At 46.9% G+C, this 20,632-nt stretch overlaps 1 protein-coding gene across 2 annotated transcripts in view; it reads right to left on the reverse strand.

The window, feature by feature from the left end:
* ZNF592 (zinc finger protein 592) overlaps positions 1-15,749 on the reverse strand; it is a 35,917-nt gene extending 20,168 nt beyond the window's left edge. Inside the window, exons 1-2 of one of the 2 annotated variants that reach the window (XM_066196695.1) lie at positions 15,609-15,749; positions 9,607-11,927 (exon numbers count right to left, since the gene is read on the reverse strand). In XM_066196695.1, the coding sequence (XP_066052792.1) occupies positions 9,607-11,919 (2,313 nt within the window). In that variant the 5' untranslated portion in view covers positions 11,920-11,927; positions 15,609-15,749. The remainder of the gene's footprint in view (positions 1-9,606; positions 11,928-15,608) is intronic. The other variant, XM_066196694.1, reaches the window with a different exon arrangement.
* Between the last annotated feature and the right edge of the window lie 4,883 nt (positions 15,750-20,632).

The following is a 20,632-nucleotide window of genomic DNA, read 5'->3' on the forward strand; positions in this document are numbered from 1 at the left end:
ACTGTTAATGTTATAAAGAATGCTTGCTCCTAACATATTCAAACCAAAAATCCCCTACCAGTGGTGGCCTAAAGCCCCAGTTCTTCCCAAATCCAGCATTTTGCAAGGTATAATTTTTCTGCTTCAGGCAGAGCTGCAGGGGCAGCCAAGGGATCACAGAGATTAGCAGAATCCTCTTGCCATAAAAAAAATAGTGACCAATTACTACTTAAAGTTAACCTTTAACTTCTCAGTACCTCTCCCTTACTGCCTGGCTGGGATCAATGCCAGCAACCTGTATCCTTCAGCAGGGATGCTCTGACTGTAGTGCTGCTATGCGCTGGCCGTGGGAGCAGCACAGCTGACACACCTTCATCTCTGCCCCCTGTGCTCCCACTTCCCACATCCCTGTGGGATGACTGTTTGTGGGCTACACTACAGTCAAGCTCCAGATGCTTGGAGGGTTATTTTTTATTTATTCCAACTATCCAGGCTACAGCACTGCTACACAAGGTTTTACCAATGTGAGGTGAAGCACCAGGCAGAGAACTGAATCTGCTGTCGCTGTGATAACTGAACTATATTCCTGCCCAGGCTCTCTCTAAATGAACATGCATCATTGCATTAACATGTTCAATTCATGGGTGATTTGAAGAAGAAAAACCTAGAACCCTCATTGTAGAGATTTTATTCTAATTAACCATACCCAAGCACAACAGCTATTGTTATTTCCCTAATTATAGCTGGCTATTTTGTCAGTCTAAGGAGCCAATGCCAGTGAGTGAGCCTGCCTGACCTACAGCCAAAGGACATGATCACAAGACACCCTTTAATCCCAAACTTCTCCCATCCATTCTCTCTTCTACCTTCAGCTCACTCACCCCTCACATCAATTCATCCTCAGCTTCATTGTCGCATCCCACCTCCCATCATCGACCTTTTGTATTTGTATCCTTGAACCTCACTAACTCTTCAACACTTCCAAATCCAGTGTCCTTCCTCAGACCTGCAGCAAGACCAACTCGTACACACATCTCAGTCATCCCAACACACCGGAATGCTTAAGCTTCAGTAAGGTGATCCAATAAAAACTTATCTCTGAAAACTAAGGCTGTTAAATAAACACAAAATTCATTTTTTGTACATGGAAAAATCCCTGGTTAAAGCATCAGTGTAAATCTAGAAAGTCGACAGCTTAGAGAAACAAAGTGGAATCACAATGGAAAAATCCACTCGCATCACAGATCTTAGACAATATTGCATCAACTCAGCTTACTTCTGAATTTGTGAAATCTGTAGCTCTTTTCTCTTTATGATCACAGCTGTAATTTCAAGAATTTCGGTTTCCACATCTTTTCTTTTGACCCACTTTACCAGGTTCATGTGGCAAGGTTTTGGTTGGGAGGGGCTGCAGGGGTGGCCTCTGTGAGAAGACACCAAAAGCTGCCCCCATGTCAGACAGAGCTCTGTGATGGACCTGTCACTGGCCAAGACTGAGCCTTTGTGCAGCACCTTTGGGATAACAGATTAGGAAAAGGTAAAAGATGCTGTGCAGCACCTGGGAAAGTGGAGAGAGAAGATGTAAGAGAAGCAGCCCAGATGCCAGAGCAGGCTCCCCTGCATACTGTCATGAATCCATGGTGACACAGGTTGTCCCCCTCTAATCCACAGAGGACCACAGTGGATGTGCCCTGAAGGACACTGCTGCCCATGGAGAGAGCCCTTGCTGGAGGCAGGTTTTCTGGCAGGACCTGTGACTCCATGGGAAGCCCATGCTCTTCCAGCCTGTTCCTGAAGGACTGCACCCCATGGAAATGATTCATCCCAGAGCAGATCCTGAAGAACTGCAGCCTTGGAAAGGACTCATGATGAAGCTGTTCATGACAGACTGTCTCCCATGGGAAGAACTCCATGATGGAGCAGGGAAGAGTGTGAGGAGGAAGGCTGGGTGGGCATTTGGCTCCAACTAGAAATCTGAACTCCCACTTGCTAAAATGATCAGGTAGTGTATTAACTGAGTTTTCACATCCACACTTTCAAGTCACCAGTGTGATCCCATATGCTACATGGGACATGTCTCTTTTCCAACAGTGGTGACGTTAAAGGCCTCTGCTCTTTCACCCTGCAGGGTTGATTCCTGCCCATCCATGATGATCACCTCCCAGCCCTGCTTTTTTCTTCTCACCTTGCACCCCAATTTCTTGTCTTCCTGGCCTGTTCTTCCCAGAGAGGCAGTGTCCCCTCCACACTCACAACACTCCAGTCATGCAAAACATCTCTTTCCTGTGATGCCAACACTACAAGAGTCCTGCACACGGATCACAGAACATAGAATGGTCTGGGCTGAATGAGACCTTGAAGCTCATCTCATTCCACCCCCTGTCATGGGCAGGGACACTTTCCACGAGACCAGGTTGCTCCAAGCCCTGTCCAATCTGGCCTTGAACACCTTCAGGGATGCAGCAGTCAGGGTTTCTCTGGACTGGAGATTGTGTTTATTGCCCGTGGTGTTTGCAGCAGCATTAGACACTTCAGAGGGCACCTTCTCCTCACAGCAGGATTGAGCAGACCATCACCACTACCTGGGCTCTCGTTCCCCTGCCTGTCACCCATAGAGCCCTCCAGTCAAAACTCTAGGTTGCCTGGGACAGCATCATAGGTGCCCAGCTGGAGGAAGAATGGAGGAGCAAGATGAAAGAATATTGTGGAACATCTTTTTAGTGCCAGCAGACACCAGCTTCCAGCCTCATTTCCAATCTACCCAGGACAACCCCTCCGTCTCCAGCTATCCCCTCCTCCTCACTCTCAGCCATGTCCTAGCCCTCAGTTCACAGCAGTGCTCCTTATCCTCTTCCCTCCAGTTGTTCCCAATCCACTGGGGGCAGCAGGACCACCAGGGCCAGGCATGGGTCAGTGGGGAAGGAGGAGAGGGTGGGATTGTTGCCTCAAGGTTGCCTCAACTGATTTAAGCAGACCATGGAGCGGCACCCTGGCTTTTCTTCCTCACCAGCCTCTCCTCCTCATCCTGATGCTCTGGTTTGGCCTTGGGTGCATGCTCTGCTACCCTGCCACTTTGTCTTCACTCCCAGCAATCCCTGCCTGGAGTTCCATTTCCCCAATATGCTTTCATCGTAACATCTTCCATTCCTTTGCTTCTACAAAATCCACAGGGAAAATTTCCATATAAAACAAAATCCATCCTCGCTAGTATCTAAGGACTGCATTAATCACTCTTGTTTTGGGACAGGGAGAAAACAGCGCTTTATGGGGCCAAGGGAATTTTTTGCTGATTTTCAACCCTCTTGTTTTCTAAATTAAAACATGAACGTGGAGGGGGGAAGGAAGAGAAAAATACGAAAAATACAGCTGCTGCCTTTCTTATTTTGCTGCTGGGAAATTATCAGGGCAGCATGTGGTTCTACTAGCTCCTGGCAAGTTTTGTCCAATAAATTATAAAGCATTGATTTAAGACGGGGAAGGAAGAACAAAACGGAAAGGCAGCAATAAAATTGCTTTTAAATTACTCGTGTAGGTGGTACATAAACAGGACATGTCACAATTCATTGAAAAATTCTTATTGGACAAAAAAAAAACCCAGAAAAGAACAAGAAAAAAAGTAAGGAGAACAAAAGGTTCAAGAAAATTCAGAGGTCCCGAGTTTACATTTGTACTTAATTCAAGTTGTTAGCTACCTTGGTGGATTTGGGGTGGTCAAGTCAAAAAAGAAAGGAAAAGAAAAAAGGATTAAATATCTCTGGTTACCAGTACATGGACAATTATGCCCAAGAGGGTCAGGAAGTACTTTTAATTCGTGCATATGTTATTGTGCACTGGTCTGTCTTTACCAAGAAAACAAATAAGCTCTGTCTCAAAACCAGTTTGTGTCTTTTGTTCCGTTACTTCTGCTGCAAAGCTCTTCCAGAATTCATCCCCCTGATGATTACAGACTGTCCTCTGATTTTCTATGTAAATCTATTTCAGTCTGTTCTTGCATCATTACTGCCACTAAATTTAAAAGCTCCTTTCTACAAAGATGACACCAGATACAGGATGAGAGTGAATACAGAGGACACTCTGTAATGAAAAGCACATCCTAAATGCAGGCACCAGGAGCTGCATGGACTTTGCTCCTCTCCTGTAATTTGAGCCCTGAAAACTGTCTGATGCTGATGAACTGCCCAGAGCAATTCCTGTGAGTACAGGAAGTACCTCCTGTGGGCAGATGCAGTTTCTGGTGGGGGAAAAAGGTGTACTACACTCTATACTCACCTTAATCCTTTATCTGCTTCAATGCTGAAGGAGATCCACCCTCATTTACCAGGCCTTTTCCAAGCTAAACTCATAAAGGGGTTTTAATTTCCCCTTAAGAGATCATATTTCCATTTCTGGTCATTCTTCCCTCACTTATTCCAGTCTGTCCTGATAAACAAAACAATACGTTCCTCTCCAGCTCAGTTATTTCTAACAAGAAGGGAGCATTACCACAGCCCTGGCTGGTGCTGCAGATTGACTTAAGTCTTCTGCACAGTTGTGTCACTTCAGTCATTCAAAGACTTCCCAAGACCAAAAATCCTGCCTTTGGTTTCTTTTCATACCATTCCTACTCAGTCTTCAAGTTCATCTAGATCCTCCTGTAAAATACTCCCCACTTCCCATGACTGCTTACTTTGTCAGTTTGGTTCAGCAAATTTTTTAACACAGTCATCCTCAAGGTCGCCTTAACACAATTATTAACTCCACAGATACCCAAAACAGTCCCTCAGGAGATTCATAAAAACCTGATCCCAATTGCAATTATTTCTGGGAGTTTACCTGATTCTGCTCCAACCTCACAATCCAACTTCTCCAGTGTATCCATTCTTCATGCAGTAGTCTAAAACCATCTCACTGAACATCAAGGATATGAGGATAAACTCATTTCTCTATTCCAAAAGTAAAGATTAATTTGACATAAACTACATCGACTTAAATATTCTTCCCCCCATCACCCCCTAAAAATCTTGTTCTAGAATATACCACTGTATCAGACCAAACAGACCTGAAGTTACATGAATCCCCCACCTCTCAACATCTGGACAACTATAATGCCTACACAGAGAATAGCTTCTGCTTTGAACAAATCCAACCTACCAGCAATTCAAATTCACATTTGCTTCCTTCTTGCTGTTCAGCCGTGGAAAAGCAGTACACAGGTCCCATTGATCAACTTGATTCACAAACTTGTAAAAAATGCAGAATTGGCCTCACTAGTAGCCAAAAAAAGGCAAAGTCACTCTGATCCATTAAGATGATCCATTTAAAATATACATCTAATAAATCCAGTTCTTTATGTTTCTGAAGTGGATTATTCAAGCCTGTATTGTCCCTGCGAGCCATGGAGATCCCATCCCACCACGGTACTCGACTGGGAGGAACTGCCTTCATCCTACACATACTCTGTACCAAAATAAACCCTGCCTACTCTGAGCAACTGCAATCAAGTACGTGTCTAAAAATACAACATTAAGGTCAAGCTCTCCATCATTTTTTTAAAGGTCTTTCCTTTAGAAAACCACAGCACCTGCACAACCACATCATCATCACCTTCTCTTCCTCCCACATGCTCCAAATCTCCTCCTTTCCCTGCTGTCCAGACCACATCCCTATCTTTCTTTCTTCCTGCAACAGAACTATGACCCAGCCATGTTATTCACATTTTGGCCACACCTAGGAAAATCATTTACCCATTATCCATCCTATGTATGTGGGTTTTACCCACAGCCATGTAGGAATGTAGCACAAGGTATTTCCCAAGCCATCACCTGGAAGAAAAACACAACAATCCCTTTTCAAGCAGCTCTGGGAAACCTGAAAATGTCAGAGTAATTCACAAAGTCATGGTAAGACATTCCAATTAAAGTGAAAAGTCTTAAGTATCAACACAGGGTAAGTTCTGTCACAGAGCAGAGCCAGCTTAGGCTCTTCCCCTTATCCAATCCAATCCTTTCTGCCTCTTATCACAGGGTGCTCATCCTTCAGTTTCTGGGTAACTGAAAACATCATACTGAAAAATAAGTCTTTTTCCTGTTATTTCTTTTCTCTGACAACCCTGGTGGATCAGCCCTTCCTTCTTAGCAAGGTGCCACACCAAAGCCATGTCCAAAGCAGTTTTTGAGTTACAAGCACCATAACTGAGCACTTCAAAGCTTGTTGGGTTTCACAAGTTTCGGTCACACTGGATATGCATCCAGATTTGGTGTCATTTAACAGACAAGCTTCCAAGAACACAGATCAGAAATCACCTGGCTTATTTTCCACAGGTCTCCACCTTCTAGTAAGAACCCAGGTGCTCCGGATAAATTGCTTTTACCCTTTCTCTTCAGCTGAAGTTGCTCTTTTCGTTATACATTCATCTACCCTTTCCAAGCATCCTTATTTTTTAGAGATAATCTGGTACCAAGCATCTGAATAGTCACAGATTAAAAGCTTTTGGCCGTAATACAAAGGGGACCTGCCCCTGCTACTTCTTGAAGCTCCTCAGAAGGGATAAATCAAGTCATGTCTTTATGTGGAAAGCATCGGTACTTCCTAGTTACTCGGTGAGGCATGGCAAAGAGTTTGTACCTGAATTCTGAGATTGAATAAGAAATTAAAAAATACAAAAAAATTCCAAATTATCAGAGTGCATTTTTTTGCTGTCTTTAAGAAAGACAATCGTACCCCATACCACCACCTCTAAACCAGCATTTCAACACAGTGAGATAGACATCAGGTATGGAGGAAGAAATACACAGGTTTTGTTCAAAATGCACGAAATTATAATAACACTTTAGATAATTAGTATTTTGAAATCTAGGGATGTGATCATAGCCAAGTTTGCCCACAACAATTAATACTACTTCTGCATCTTGACAGATTGTCCCACCACTGCAGCGTGCTGTGGATCAAGCAGGACAACTGGTGTGGACTGTGGTTTTAATTAGATGTACCAGTATGTAAATCAACACCTTCTGCCTTGTGGACATAGTGGTTTTGAACCACTACCAGGGCACTAAAATACGTTCACTACAGGCCATCAATGCCCTCCTCAGCAATGCAATTTCAGAGAATCAGAGAATGCCAGACTGGTTTGGGCTGGAAGGGACCTTGAAGACCATCTTGTTCCCCCCCTGTCATGGACAGGGGCACCTTCCACCAGACCAGGTTGCTCCAAGCCCCATCCAACCTTATCTTGAACATTTATGGGGATGGAGCAGCCACAGTTCCTGTGGGCAACCCATGCCAGGGCCTCACCCCATCACAGGGAAGAATTTCTCTACACCCAATTTCTACCACTGCACCAAAAAACAAGTGTCTTGGCACAATTCTGCAGATGGAAACCAGAGTTTTTAACCATTTCTACCATGTAAGAAAGTGTTTGCAAAAACAGTCACTTGATCCTCTCCTGCTTATACCAAAATTTCTCTTTTTTTCTGACCAAAACAGAAAGAACAACCCAAGGAATTAAATTAATGCAAAATCAGGGTATCGTCTCAGAAAGGGGTGGCCATGTTCTCCTGTTCCAAGAGTTTATGACACACATTTCAACAACTTCACCTACGACCTTCTCACACCATGATTAGTAGTATTACGTTAATTAATACCCTAGATACAAAACCTTCAGCTTCTCAGACCTTGATACCGCTGGGAGCTACACTGCATTATCCACGTGGGACACATGATATGAAGGTCATCCATACCTTTTCCCTTGGACAGCTCAGAGAATCAGGGACCCCTATGAGACCACTGAATTTCACCCATCTTTTACCTCTCAGCCCAGTGACACCAAACACCTGGGATCTAGTAAAAAGCAGTGGGATGGTTTCCATCAGCTACTGCTAAATCCAGACATACAATTGCAGGCATGGACACGTTTCCTTTAGAAATGTAATAACTTTATTGAAACAGATGTTCTGGGAACACTCTGGAGCACCACTGGGCAGCCTGGTGGACAGCAGATACAGTGGAAAAGGACTCTCAGAGCAGTGCACGCATCCTGTGGAGTGTAAGCATGGGAAGATCTGACAGGGAGGAACTGGTTTCAGAAGCTCAAAACTAGCTTTTTTTTCCAGTGCTTCTCTTCAGAAAAATACCACAAAAATAATCTCACATCTAGCAGAATTACTTGAAATGAGAGGCGTAAACTCTATTCTTGGTTAAGTCACAGAATAAATTATTTGATTACAAGCTAAAAAATACTTACCATCACACATTCTTTCCCTCTTTAAGGAGCCCTTGAATTGATAATCCCACAACAGAAATAGGAAGTACATTTTTAATGCCACTGATTAACATTTTAGCTCACTTTGGAGCACTCACTGTATCCCTTCTGGAAGTTTTAATGCCAGACTGCTGACATTTCCCAAAAAAGCATTATAGTTGAAAAATAAGTTCAGGTGTTGACAGAGTGCAGTGCTCACTGACCGGCCTCAGGCAAGAAACCTGATTACGTGGCCACACTGATCCTTTTTGGCCTTGCCATTTTTTATGACATCAAAACCGTTCAGCCATAATCTATTTTTTTTTTTTTTGGTGGCTGATCAGTTTAAGATAACAAAGCATCTAAATGGGACCACAGCAACCTCAATACTTGTGCAAGCCATTCAAGTGGCACAGGGAGGCTTTGGAGAGTGCAGGTGCTCTGACAACCACAGTAAAGATGTGGTCATCCTCCCAAAGGATGGCACAGAGTCCTGGTTTTTGCAGCCCTTGCATTGGGAGCCAGCTCTTCTGGCAGCCACACCGACCTGGAAAATTTTCACCTCATCCAAAGAGGTAAGGAGAAAGGGGTCCTCGTCCTCTTCAGCTGCAGGCTGGTTAACACTTAAACAAGACTGATCATGTCTTCCAAAATAAAAGCCATAAACAAAGCGTATGGTCCTGGTACACAGCAACAATGATCTTCCCTTCATCAGGAGAAACCTAAGCTGGAGTTTATTTTAAGGGGATTCCAATCAGGTCCATAAAGGTGGTGGAGACCTGAGCAGGGCAGCACAAGAGGAAGGCAAGAAGCCACTAAAAAGTCTCTTGAACCCTGCTATGTAATCATGTCACCCACTCGCCCTGTACCACCCAAAGGGCAAAAGCAGCCAGAACCAGCCTTTCACCCCACATACCATAGCAGGCCTGTCCAACACACAGCTGACCACACCAACAGAAGCAATAACAGCCGATGTGCAAGGTGTTACACGGAAAGTTCTGGCACCAGTTCCAGGAAAGGCAACATTAAACTGTGCCAGATCTCCTCCAGCCACGCTTACAGCACAAAATCCTGTTTCAGGTAACGCTCCACTGATCCTCCCCTACAGCTCTTTTGCACTCCTCATCCAAGCGATCTTTCATCTCTACCACCATTCTTTCATACACGAGGATCTCCACAGTCTCCTTACTACGCTCTTTTTACTGGCAAAGGGTAGAAAGAAGACAAGCAAACAACACTAAACACCCCTTCACGTGCACCCGTCTGGGATCATGTGCATTCCAAATCCTCCCCATAAGCACTTTTTTAGGCAAAGCAACTCATTTGCCACCACTATGCCTACTTTTCCCCTTGAGGACAATCTCTTTAAACTTAGAGATTTAACTAATAACATTAAAATGATGACTTACCAGTCTCTCATTATCTTCCGAGGTCCTCTGGTAATGAGCTGCTAAAGAAGTGTAATCCTGCTCCTGCTTGTTACACTCCAAACACTTAAGTCCATGACGGATTAGCCTCTGTGGGTCCGTGTAGAGAGGCAAGGCTGGCTGAGCGTTCGCAGAAATCCCTACCCCGCCTCCTGAAGCAGCACTGGACTTAGGTGGAGGAGAGGATGAGAGCAAAGTCTGAGGAGCTGGAGAGACTGAAGAGCTTGTAGGAGAAGGTGAAAACATTTGGTCTATGGAAATTGGTTTCATAAGCAGCTGAGAACACTGCATGATAAATCCTTTGCTCTTATGATCTCGTGCATGTTTAAGCAAGCTACACTTATTAAAAAAAAGGAGCATAGTTGAACACTGAGTGCACATGACTTCAATGTGAACACTTCGCCTACTATAGTGTTGAGTCAGGCTTTTCTCTAAGGCAAATGAGTCCCCACATTCCAGGCAACAGTACCCAGAGGCAGGTAAATTAATACTAGCGTCAGGTGGGGGGCTAAGGTTCGGAGTATATATCGGCACTGGATTGGCACTGTGTAGCACTTTATGGAATGCCTCCATGACAATGGGAGCAGCTTTCTTGACTTGGTGCACCAGTGGCACTGACATCTGTGTCACTTGAGGCTGGTTTCGCCTCTGTGCCGACGTCTTCGCTGTAACAGAAGCAGCAACGCTGTGGGGGACCAAGTTGAGATTTGCCAAGTGCACAGCTTTGGGAAGAAGGCTGGAGGTGGTTGTGTTGGATGGCTGCGTCACAGTACCCTGCTGCTGCCTCTTGACCCCCACTTTTATGGCACCGCCGCCGCAGTTTGGCAGTGGAGATAAGGACACGGTACATGTGCTGTTTGCAATATCCATTTTCATACTGTCTGAGTAAGGACTCGTTACATTTGACAGCTGGATAGCCACAGCAGCCCCGTTTTTGGTTGAATTCCTGCCAGCCTCGCTTTCTGTAACTGCACTAGTGTCAGGGGATGGGAAAGATTTGATAAACTCTTCGGCAGAAGAGGTTTCCGCAGGTGACTCTTCTGAAAATTTGCCCAACTCATCATTTTCTGGCAAAATTCTAGTTACAGTCCTTTTAATTTCACCGGAAGATGTCTTGATAGTCTTTATTCTAACTTTGGGAATAGCTGGCGGAGAGCCAGCTGCCATGGAAGGGGAGCCTTTCCCACTGCTGTCGCTGCACACACTCCGAGGACTCTCAGGCTGCTTGCCAGCCTTCCTCACCACCTCCAAGGGGCTTCGGGGACTCTTTGGCGACTTGGGCATTTTTGGACTTCCCTTCGTCCCGTCTTTAAAAGGACCGGGTTCCTTGGTAAAAGTTGGCTGATCGCTTTTTGGAATACACACAACCTTTTTGGCCTGAAGAGCTACTAATGCTGCCACACAGGATGACAACTTGGAATGAGCTGGCTTTAGCCTCTGCCGAGGTGGTATTGATGAAGACATGTTTAGCTCGGGCACAGACCCCTTGCCATCTTCTAAATTATTGTGAGGGAGGTCTCCAAACACCAAGCCTTCCCCAAGAAAGCTGTTGGTATCTAACAAGCCCTTGCTTGACTCCGCAAACCTATCCACTGTTCTGTCTTGTTCTCTCCTGCTCACTTCCAGCCGATTCTCTGGCTGGCAGTGGATTTCCATCTTCTGTTCCTTTTTACAGTACTGATCAAACATGCTTAATTCAGGCTCTGGCACCTTCCTAAGATGATCTAGGACTGAAGCCCCTGTTGGTACATATATTGAAGGTGGTGGAAAATAAGGAGTTTGGGCATGTTTGGGTTTATCTCCAATACTGTTCTCTTTGAATGTATCCTCTGGTTCAGGGCTGGAAATGGGGCTAAACTGACTAAATGTTGGCAAAGGCTCTGACTTGGACTCGTCCAGTTTATCAGAGTAACCTCTCGAGCTGTCACCATTAATAAAAGCTGACTCAAACTTGCCATAATTATGGACTAAAGCATGAGCCTCGGCTGGCAGATCAGAGCCACGGAAGCCATTGTGTAACAGACCAGTTTCAAGGTGATTCCCCTCCTTTTCTGCCTCAAAAGACTCCTGGCGACTTGTGTTCTTTACTATCACACTCACAACAGGTGCGTCAGAGGAAGGCAGAGAGTGGGATAAGGACACATTCTCATCGATGCACATTCCTGATGACTTCAGGTGATTCTCACTCTCCTCCCCAGCTGATGGAATGGTCTCCTTAGCATCGAGACTAGTTGGATCAGGGATGTCAAAAGCGGCCAAGAGGTCATCAAAGTCGGGGGTTTTCATGTCCCCCATGATGAAAGCTACAATCGAAAGCACAAAAAATACTTTGTCAAGTACATTTCCCCCACGGACAAACTTCGTAAGACCCACATGTATCAACATCTTCTGTGACAAAAATCACAATCGCCCAAAGCCCGGGGTGTGGGCAGAGCTGCTCCTCAGAGGTGCTTCAAGCAGCATGGTGAGAGACAGCAAGAATGCCCTCATCTCAGCATCCCAGAGAACAGAGCTGGTACAAGCATGACCTTTGAAACTACACAAAGCTCATGCAGGGAGCATTTTTCAACCTGTCAGGTGCATCACTAATCCAAAGCCAGCCATCATCATAAGCCTCAACAAAAGGTTCTGAAGTGCATTAGCAGAGTGGGGTTTTTTTTTTGTTTGGCTGGGGTTTTTGTGGAGCCAATAGGCAGCAATCACTGCTGATTTCTCAACAGATTGTCACATTTGAAGAACTCGGTCCTTCCTTGAGGAAGAAAGGCAGGGACAAACAGGTGGCCCAAGAGACACAGACCTGAAAAGTGAGATGACTCCCTACTCTGAGCAATTTAAATAATAGAAATCTTCAGCAAACATTTCAATACAACAGTTCCAAGAAGGGTTATTTGAAACAGGGGCAATCCTTAATTAGGATGTGAAGCAAAAACTGCCCAAAGATAGAATAAAGAACTATAGCCAAATCATAAGAAGAAATTGTGTTCCCAGCCAGTTCTTTTTTTCTAGGCTCTTCAGAAAGGATGTGGGGACTTGGAACACTCAACACAGCAACCTACAACGGGAATAATCAAGCTCTGGTGAGATGCATGAAAACTGACAGCACAGAATTACTAGAACATTTGTGTTCACTACTGTCAGGGATATTGGATTCCAAAATATTTTCAAGTTGGTACAATACAGAGACTTCACAAACATTTAATGACTCTTTCTTTGAATATATTTTATTTAAACCCCAAATTTATGTGAACTGGTGCATGCTGTACACAGGGGAGGGGGGAAAAAAGTGTCAACAGAACTAGCAGGGCACCAGTTCCTGCTTATCAAGGAGCATCCACAGGCAAGGTAAGTCCTGCCACACTTGACTTGGGCTGCAACAACACTACCAAAGCCAGCAGCAAGCGAGACTGTGGGGGTGGCAGGATTCCAGGACAACGGGGAAGAACTGGGAGCAGACAGGAGGATCACGGAACAAGGCAGAGGGACAGAGAGAAGCCATCTGATGTCCTCCCAAAAGTGGCCCGATTTAAGGCTGCTGTTGTTATTCACAATTCAGTTTAGAAGTTTGTCAAGCATCATATTCAAACCAAACAAAGCTCAACCCTTCTGGCCGGGCTGCTGGAATGGGGAAGAACTCCTGGGCCAGGAGAAATGACTTCAGAGTGGTGCACAGCGACACAGTGGTCTTTGAGCTTTAGCTCAGCTGTTCCTTCAGACAAGTCCCAGAGGTGCTGCTTTGGTTAATCTACTGCAAAACACTCTGCAGAGATTTATTTGGCTTAACAGTAGCTTGCTGTGGCTGAACTTGAAACTCGTTCTTAAATTAAACCACAAATATGAAGGTCCAAAGAGGGCTATGCAATAATTTACAACCATGTCCCTCAAGGAATCACAGCTGGGCATGAAATCCCTGGAAGCCCAAATTATCCACACACTCCACATCCCCAGCACTTGATAAGGACTTTGGAAACAGCACGGATTACTGTAGCTGGCAAAGGCATGGGCCTGAAACTTCCTATTCCTTTGGGTGGGAAAACTTGTACCAGCTGGGAGAGAGCTAGGCACCATGCAGCTCCCAAAATTTCTGGCACACAAATCCTTCCGCAAGGAAGACACTTCATTCCATAACCTGGCATGCTTGAGTTTTGTACAGAGAAAAATGAGCCTGCCAATCACTCCTGACCTTCCCCTTCCCACTCTGGAACACCTCTCTGCATCTGTGTTTTAAAATGCAAGACAAAATAAATCCCACATACCTGCAGCATGTCAAAATATCCTTTTGTTGGACAAAACCTTGCTTTTTCAGAAGCATTTGTATTCATATTTGAGTCTTATTAAACACTGTTTTACGGTCCTTGCAATCATGAGGGCACAAGTCTCTACCCAAATATTTCTCCACAAAAGTGCATCTTAAACTTGTCATACACAAAGCTACACTTTCTCAGAATAAAGCAAGTTTTGATCCAGATTCTAGAGAAAAAGTATCTTATCAACAGAAGCGATTTTTAAATAACATAAATTTAAACTTTTGACTTAACACAGTTTACCTCTGATCACAGATAAAAAGAAAAGAGATATTAAAGGAAATTATGTAAACTAGCTTACGAGGAAAGCTGAAAATAAAGACCTTTGTCCATACTCCATCATTTTTGTGCAAAGGACTGAGAACCTAAGCTTGGGATCCAATGAAAACATGGAGGTTGAGATTTACAAAGCTGTAGAAGGGGTGAATAAAATGAGCAAAGAAGGACTTATGGAGTAAAGAGAGTATTTCAGTGTGCAAACTCAAGCTCACTACAGCACATTTCTCCAGGAATCAGGAGACCTAGAAGGCTTCAAGCCCCCCAAAAAACCCCTGGGGAAGGATGTGAAATCTCAGGGCCACGTGCTACAGATAAGCTTCAAAACCAAGGAGAGGCACCACAGGACCCACATCCTGCACTCACTCCATACCAACCTTTAGCTAGCAGTGTTATCCCCAGGGACTTCTGGAGACTGTAAGTAGATGCTCTGCAGCTTTCAAACTAGGGAGAAGGTTTGAGACTGCCACTTAAGAAGCATGAAACCCCAGCTACACCAAGGAAATTGAACACAGAATGGCTTGGATTGGAAGGGACCTTGATGATCATCTAGCTCCAATCCCCTGCTGTAGGGGATTATTTATCATGTACATTGCCATTACTAAATATAGGCAATTCGGCAAAACAACAGTGTACAAGGGAAAACATCTGCCAAGGGCAGCCCAAACTGGGCTGGTGTCTCCGGGAGGGGATGCAGAGACTGCATGACACTGGAATCCCACGGGAAGGCAGGGATAACTGGAGCTGAGAAGCGCGGGGAAGGCAGGGGATGGGGGAAGCGGCTGTCAGGGCTGCGGAGAAGGCACGGGGCAGCCGCAGCTGGCGGAAGGCTGAACCGGAGGGCGGCTCAGTGGCAGGCGGGACCCGGGGCTGTAACACCCGTGAAAGTTTCATGAGCCCGGTGCGGCTCTCGGTGCAAACGGGGCCGCTGGGCTGGGGACTCGCCCGGCCCGCGGCGCTCCTACACACACAGAGACACACACCCACACACACATGCACACACACACCGCCCCCGGCCCACGCCGTCCCCACCCGAGACAAAGACCGGCCCCGCCGCCCCCCGCGCTGACAGCCCGGCCCGGCTCGGCCCCGCCGCACGTGGGCCGCCCCCCGAACTTAGTTTGTCCCGGCGCCGCCGGGCCGGGCCGGGGTGGGCCGCCGTGGGCACCGCAGCCGATCCGGAGCAGGGACCTGAAGAACGGGGAGAGGTAGCGGCCTGCGGGCCGGAAGAGCCGGTGCGGACGCACAGGGCTCGGGGCGCCGGCGGCGGGGCCGCCCGCCCTGCCCGCGGGGCGGCAGCACCGCCCGGCCGCGGGGCCGGCGGGAGGGAGGGAGCGCGGGAGGGCGGAGGGCAGCGGGAGGGGCGGGCCCGGCGCGGCCGGGCCCGGGCGGGCGGGCAGGACTCACCCACGCAGGCAGCTCCTCCGGGCCCACCGGGCCCGCGCGGCCTCACCCCGCACCGGTTACCAACGGCCGCAACATGGCGGCGGCGGCAGCGGGTGGGGCCGGGGGCGGGGCGGGGCGGGCCGGGCACAGCGGAACCGCCCCCCCTTCCCTTCCCTTCCCTTCCCTTCCCTTCCCTTCCCTTCCCTTCCCTTCCCTTCCCTTCCCTTCCCTTCCCTTCCCTTCCCTTCCCTTCCCTTCCCTTCCCTTCCCTTCCCTTCCCTTCCCTTCCCTTCCCTTCCCTTCCCTTCCCTTCCCTTCCCTTCCCTTCCCTTCCCCGGGGACTCACCACCCCGGGGCTCCGCCCCGTTCCCCCTCCGGCAGGCTCCTGACAGAGCCGTCTAGGGCCCGGCCCCGTCCCCCTGCCCTCTCACGCCGCCGAGGCCCCGCGATCCCGCTGTTCTAAGGTTTCCTCAAAACGTGCTCCGAGAACGGCTCCCGCTGCAGTCGCCGCTCCCTGTCTTCAACTCCTTCCTCGTTGTGTCCCACGTCCACCGTGATGCGCTTTGCTCCCAATTACACCGATGGACTCACTGATGTCACATAAAGGCGAGAGTCAAGATGTGAGGAGCTCCGGGCGGGTGAGCCTCACCCTGATCCCTGGGAAGGTGACAGAGCCAATAACCCCTGGAGCCGTTTCCAAACACAGCGAGGACAAGGAGATGTCTGGGATCTGTCAGCACAGGTTACAAAGGGCCTCCATCCCTGATAACCTGATGCCTTCTGCATCGAAATTACTAGAACAGTAGATTTAGATTTGAAGTCAGGGAGACGTTCTTCCCTGTGAGGGTAGTGAGGCCTTCCTGGTTGTCCAGAGTAGCTGTGGCTGCCCCATCCCTGGAAGCGTCCAAGGCCAGGTTGGACAGGGCTTGGAGCACCCTGGTCTAGTGGAAGGTGTCCCTACCCAGGATCTGGAACAGGATGAACTTTAAGGCACTTTTCAAGCCAAACCGATTCTATGGCAAGTTCAGGGGATGAGGAGAGGGTGGTGGATATTGTTTGTTCTCCACCCATGTCCAGTTCTGGGCTCCTCAGCACAAAGGGGACAGGGGCATACTGGAAAGAGGCCAGGTGCCATGGAGATGATGAAGTGGTTGAAGCACCTCCCCTGTAAGGAAAGGCTGAGAGAGCCAGGGCTGTTCATCCTATGGAAGAGCAGACTCAGGGAGGGCTCATCAATGCCTACAAGTACCTGCAGGGAGGGTGCAAAGAAGAACGAGCCAGGTTCTTCCCAGAGGTGCCCAGTGCCAGGACCGGAGGCCATGGGCACACACTGATCCACAGCAGGAAATATTTTTCCCTCTGATGGTAACCACAGGCTGGCACAGGTTGCCCAGGGAGGAGATGGATTCTCCATCCTTGGAGGTGTTCAAAAGCAGTCAGGATTTTCTGAGCAGCCAGCATTAGCCAGCCCAGCTTGAGGCTGGACCAGACAACTTCAGGAGTTCTTTTCCAGCTTCAAGTTCTCTGGGATGCTGTGAAGCATTTTGTACTGAGGTGTGGATATGCACACTCCTACTGTAATAAATAAACAGTACTTTCTTGAGGTGGTCTTCCCATGAACTGACATTTTAACCATCTACCCCCAGTACCAGGTGTACAGCATTGCTCATACTACATTTGTTTCTCATCTAGTTAAATAAATTTTTTCGTTGTCATCATGGGAAAAAAAAAAACAAAAAAACAAAAACAAAAACAAAAACCAAAACAAACAAAAAAAACCAAAACAAAAAAAAACCCCACTTTTTTTCTAACTGACATATGTAGCTCCACATCCTTGATTTCTGAATCAGTGTCATTGCTTTTCTCCTTTTGGAAGGAACAGCTAGTTTCCAAAAATGAGCAAAAGGACAAAGGGAGTCACAAAAAGAAAACATTTTCAAAATTGCAACTGCTACCTGTAATTTTAGCACATGTCTAGGAAAACCTCTAAATTGTATCTAGTAAGAGAGATGACATTTGTTACACAATTTACTAAGAGCTGTCACAGTCCTGAACAAGTTCTAGCTTGCTGGAAAGCTGTGGTAATTTGAAGGATTGTGATAATTAAGAAATGTAATGCCAATGGGAATTTAGCTCTATCCCTCAGGTGGCCGAGGAGGAGAGACAGCCCTGGAGTGGCTGGGGTCCCTTCCTCAAGACAGCAGATACACAAAAGGCTCTAAGGGGAGTCAATGTCTTTCAGCATGATCTAAAAATCACATTCCTTTTCTTATTTTTAGTCCAGTGTGGTGATTTGACAAATCTGGAAGCAAAACATTTTCCTCCTCTTTGTTTTTCTTTAAAAGTTTAAATTTGTCCCTTTAGGCTTGTTTTGTAAAGGTGGTGGAATCCCCACCCCTGGAAGTATCCAAGGCTGGAGAGGTCTTGGAGCACCCTGATCTAGTAGAAGGGCGTCCCTGTCCATGACAGGGGTGTGGAACGGGATGAGCTTTAAGGTCCCTTCCAACCCAAACCTGTCTGGGATTCTGTGATTTTATGTGGAAAAGACAAAAGCTGTTGATCTAAGGAGACAATGTACAGAGCAGCTCTCTGCACTTGGGAGATGCTGAGGCCTGACAGAGAGCAACACTGGTGGGACCTGCTGGTGGAACCTCAGAGAGGGAAGCCCCTGGATGAAATACTCTTAAAGCTACGTCCAGCTACATGTGGGACCTAAACTTTTAATTCTTAACCTGCTTGGAGTTGTTGGTGCTTGCCTTTTAGCTGGGGGAAATGGTTCCTCCCAGGTGCTAGTGTGTTGAAAAGTGTATGGAGGCAGGCAGGCTGGCAAGGACAGTGAGACCCATTTTATTTTTAATAAAAAACATCGCAAAGTCTTGAGCATTCATGTCTAAGCAACTGTCAGTTTTCACATCAGTGATTAGTTTGTTTCTGCCAGAGGTCTGTGTTGCAGTGAATTACCTTGAGCTGGTTGCAAAACTTGCATATTACAAAATGATAATTAATGTTTCAGAAACTCCAGGGAAGATTTGTTATTGGCAGGGTGAGTACGAATCCCCAGACACAAACATTACACTAAGACAACAGCGTAGCCCTTGGTGTTACCTACACACACACACAAAAAGAGGTGTAATCTAAACCAGGGTAATTAATTACACAGATGTCTTCTGTATACATTTAAAACCATTTACACCTATCACTTAGGCTTTTTGGTCTCCCTCACTCCCAGGGCCTGCCGTCTGCATTGCCCCAAACTGGTTTTTTCCCTCTTTTTCCTTATTGACACAAATATTAATGAGCTGATGCATCTCTTCAATGAAGATCCCTCTGTAGAACCACGGATCCACTATAAACACAGGAAAACCTGCCTCTACTCCACATCCATGCTCACTCAGCATAACTTTGTAGTGGCTGTCATACTCTCCTGCAGTGATGGAGCCGTGACCTTAAATTCCTGAGTCAAATCTAAGAGAACAAAGCCATGTATCCCAGCGAGTTTGGGAACAGGAATAAGAATGATAATGTGGCAAAATTCCCATAGAGAAGGACTGTTTCATACCCTGACACGCTTCTGAATCCCATTTGTTGGAATTTGATGGATTCCCAGTTGGAGGCATGATGAGACAGATGGATTTCTTGCAGGGAGGTTGCAGTCAAACCCTGCTGAAATGCCAAGGATGCACGTTGCCTGTATCAGCTTTTTCTGGTGCAGTACTAAACCCATTCTACTACTCAACCAGAAGACTGGGAGAATAACTTCCAGTCAGTCAATTTTCTTCACCCATGAGAACTGCAGGCTCCAGTGCAGTACGGACACACTCCAAGGTCTGGGGAAGCAAGGACCCTTTGTGCAATCCTCTGTGCTGACAGCAGAGCCCTGGGCTCCGTGTTGTTCTGTCCAAGTAGAGCTGATGTAACCATTTGAGGGGCTCCTCATGACTGCTGAACACGAGTGGGATTCACAGTGACCCCTCTCCTTCTTCAGCTGCCTCTGAATGGACTCACTCCCACACCCCAGACTATGGCAAGAGAACCTTCTCCAGAGAACCTTCTCTTCTGATGAAGCAATGTCTCCTGTGGCTGTGGCATTGGCCCTGGCTCTGCAGTGGCTGGGGAACACCCTGGTTTCCCCATGCATTTCCCAGGGTGACAAGGGCTTGAGCTGTTCTTGCCTTTGTGCCTCCACTTGCCCCATGAGATGGAAGTGGGACAGCTCTGTGAACAGAGAACTGATCCAGGCTTGTAACTCTCTTCAGGGAAGAAATTAAACTTTGAATCATCCCTCATCATAGAATCATAGACTCATTTCAGCTGGAAAATCCCACTAAGATCTTTGAGTCCAACCATTAATGCAGCACTGCCGTGTTCACCACTAAACCATGTCCCCAGCTGCCACATCCACTTGTGTTTTAAATCCCTCCAGGGGTGGGGACTCCACCACTGCCCTGGGCTGCTGTGCCAGTGCCTGAACATCCTTACAGTGAAGAAAATTTCCTTAATGTCCAACCTAAACCTTCCCTAATGCAACTCAAAGCCATTTCCTCTTGTCATCGTGGGAGCAGAGCCCCACCTGACTGCCCCCTCCTGTCAGGGAGCTGTGCAGAGACAGAAGATCCCCCAGGAGCCTCCTTTTCTCCACTCTGAGCCACCCCAGCTCGCTCAGCTTCTCCTGGTGCTCCAGCCCCTTCTCCAGCTTCATTCCCTTCAATGGACCTGCTCAAGCCCCTCAACACCTTTCTTGTCATGAGGGGCCCAGAACTGCCCCCAGAATTCAAGTTCAGCTTTCACATAGTCTGACAAGTGGTTGTGTGGGCAAAAATGAAGACTGAGGTACTTGACTCCCAGGTGAGATCCAGCTGGAGGGAGAGCTGCTGGGATACAGGCACCAGCAGCATCGAGGCACAGACCACATTGCTCCTGGAAACTCTCTGAACTTTGGTAAAAAGTTTAAACAAAGCTTGAAAAAATTGCAGGAAAAATAATTCCATAAGGGTTCTCTGTCTTAAACTGCCAGTAGCATACTCCAAGCAATATCAGTGCAGTCG

The sequence above is a fragment of the Chamaea fasciata genome, unplaced genomic scaffold (genome assembly GCF_029207755.1).
Source record: "Chamaea fasciata isolate MVZ Bird 193981 ecotype frontalis unplaced genomic scaffold, bChaFas1.0.hap1 SCAF_14, whole genome shotgun sequence".
Lineage (NCBI taxonomy): Eukaryota > Metazoa > Chordata > Aves > Passeriformes > Sylviidae > Chamaea > Chamaea fasciata.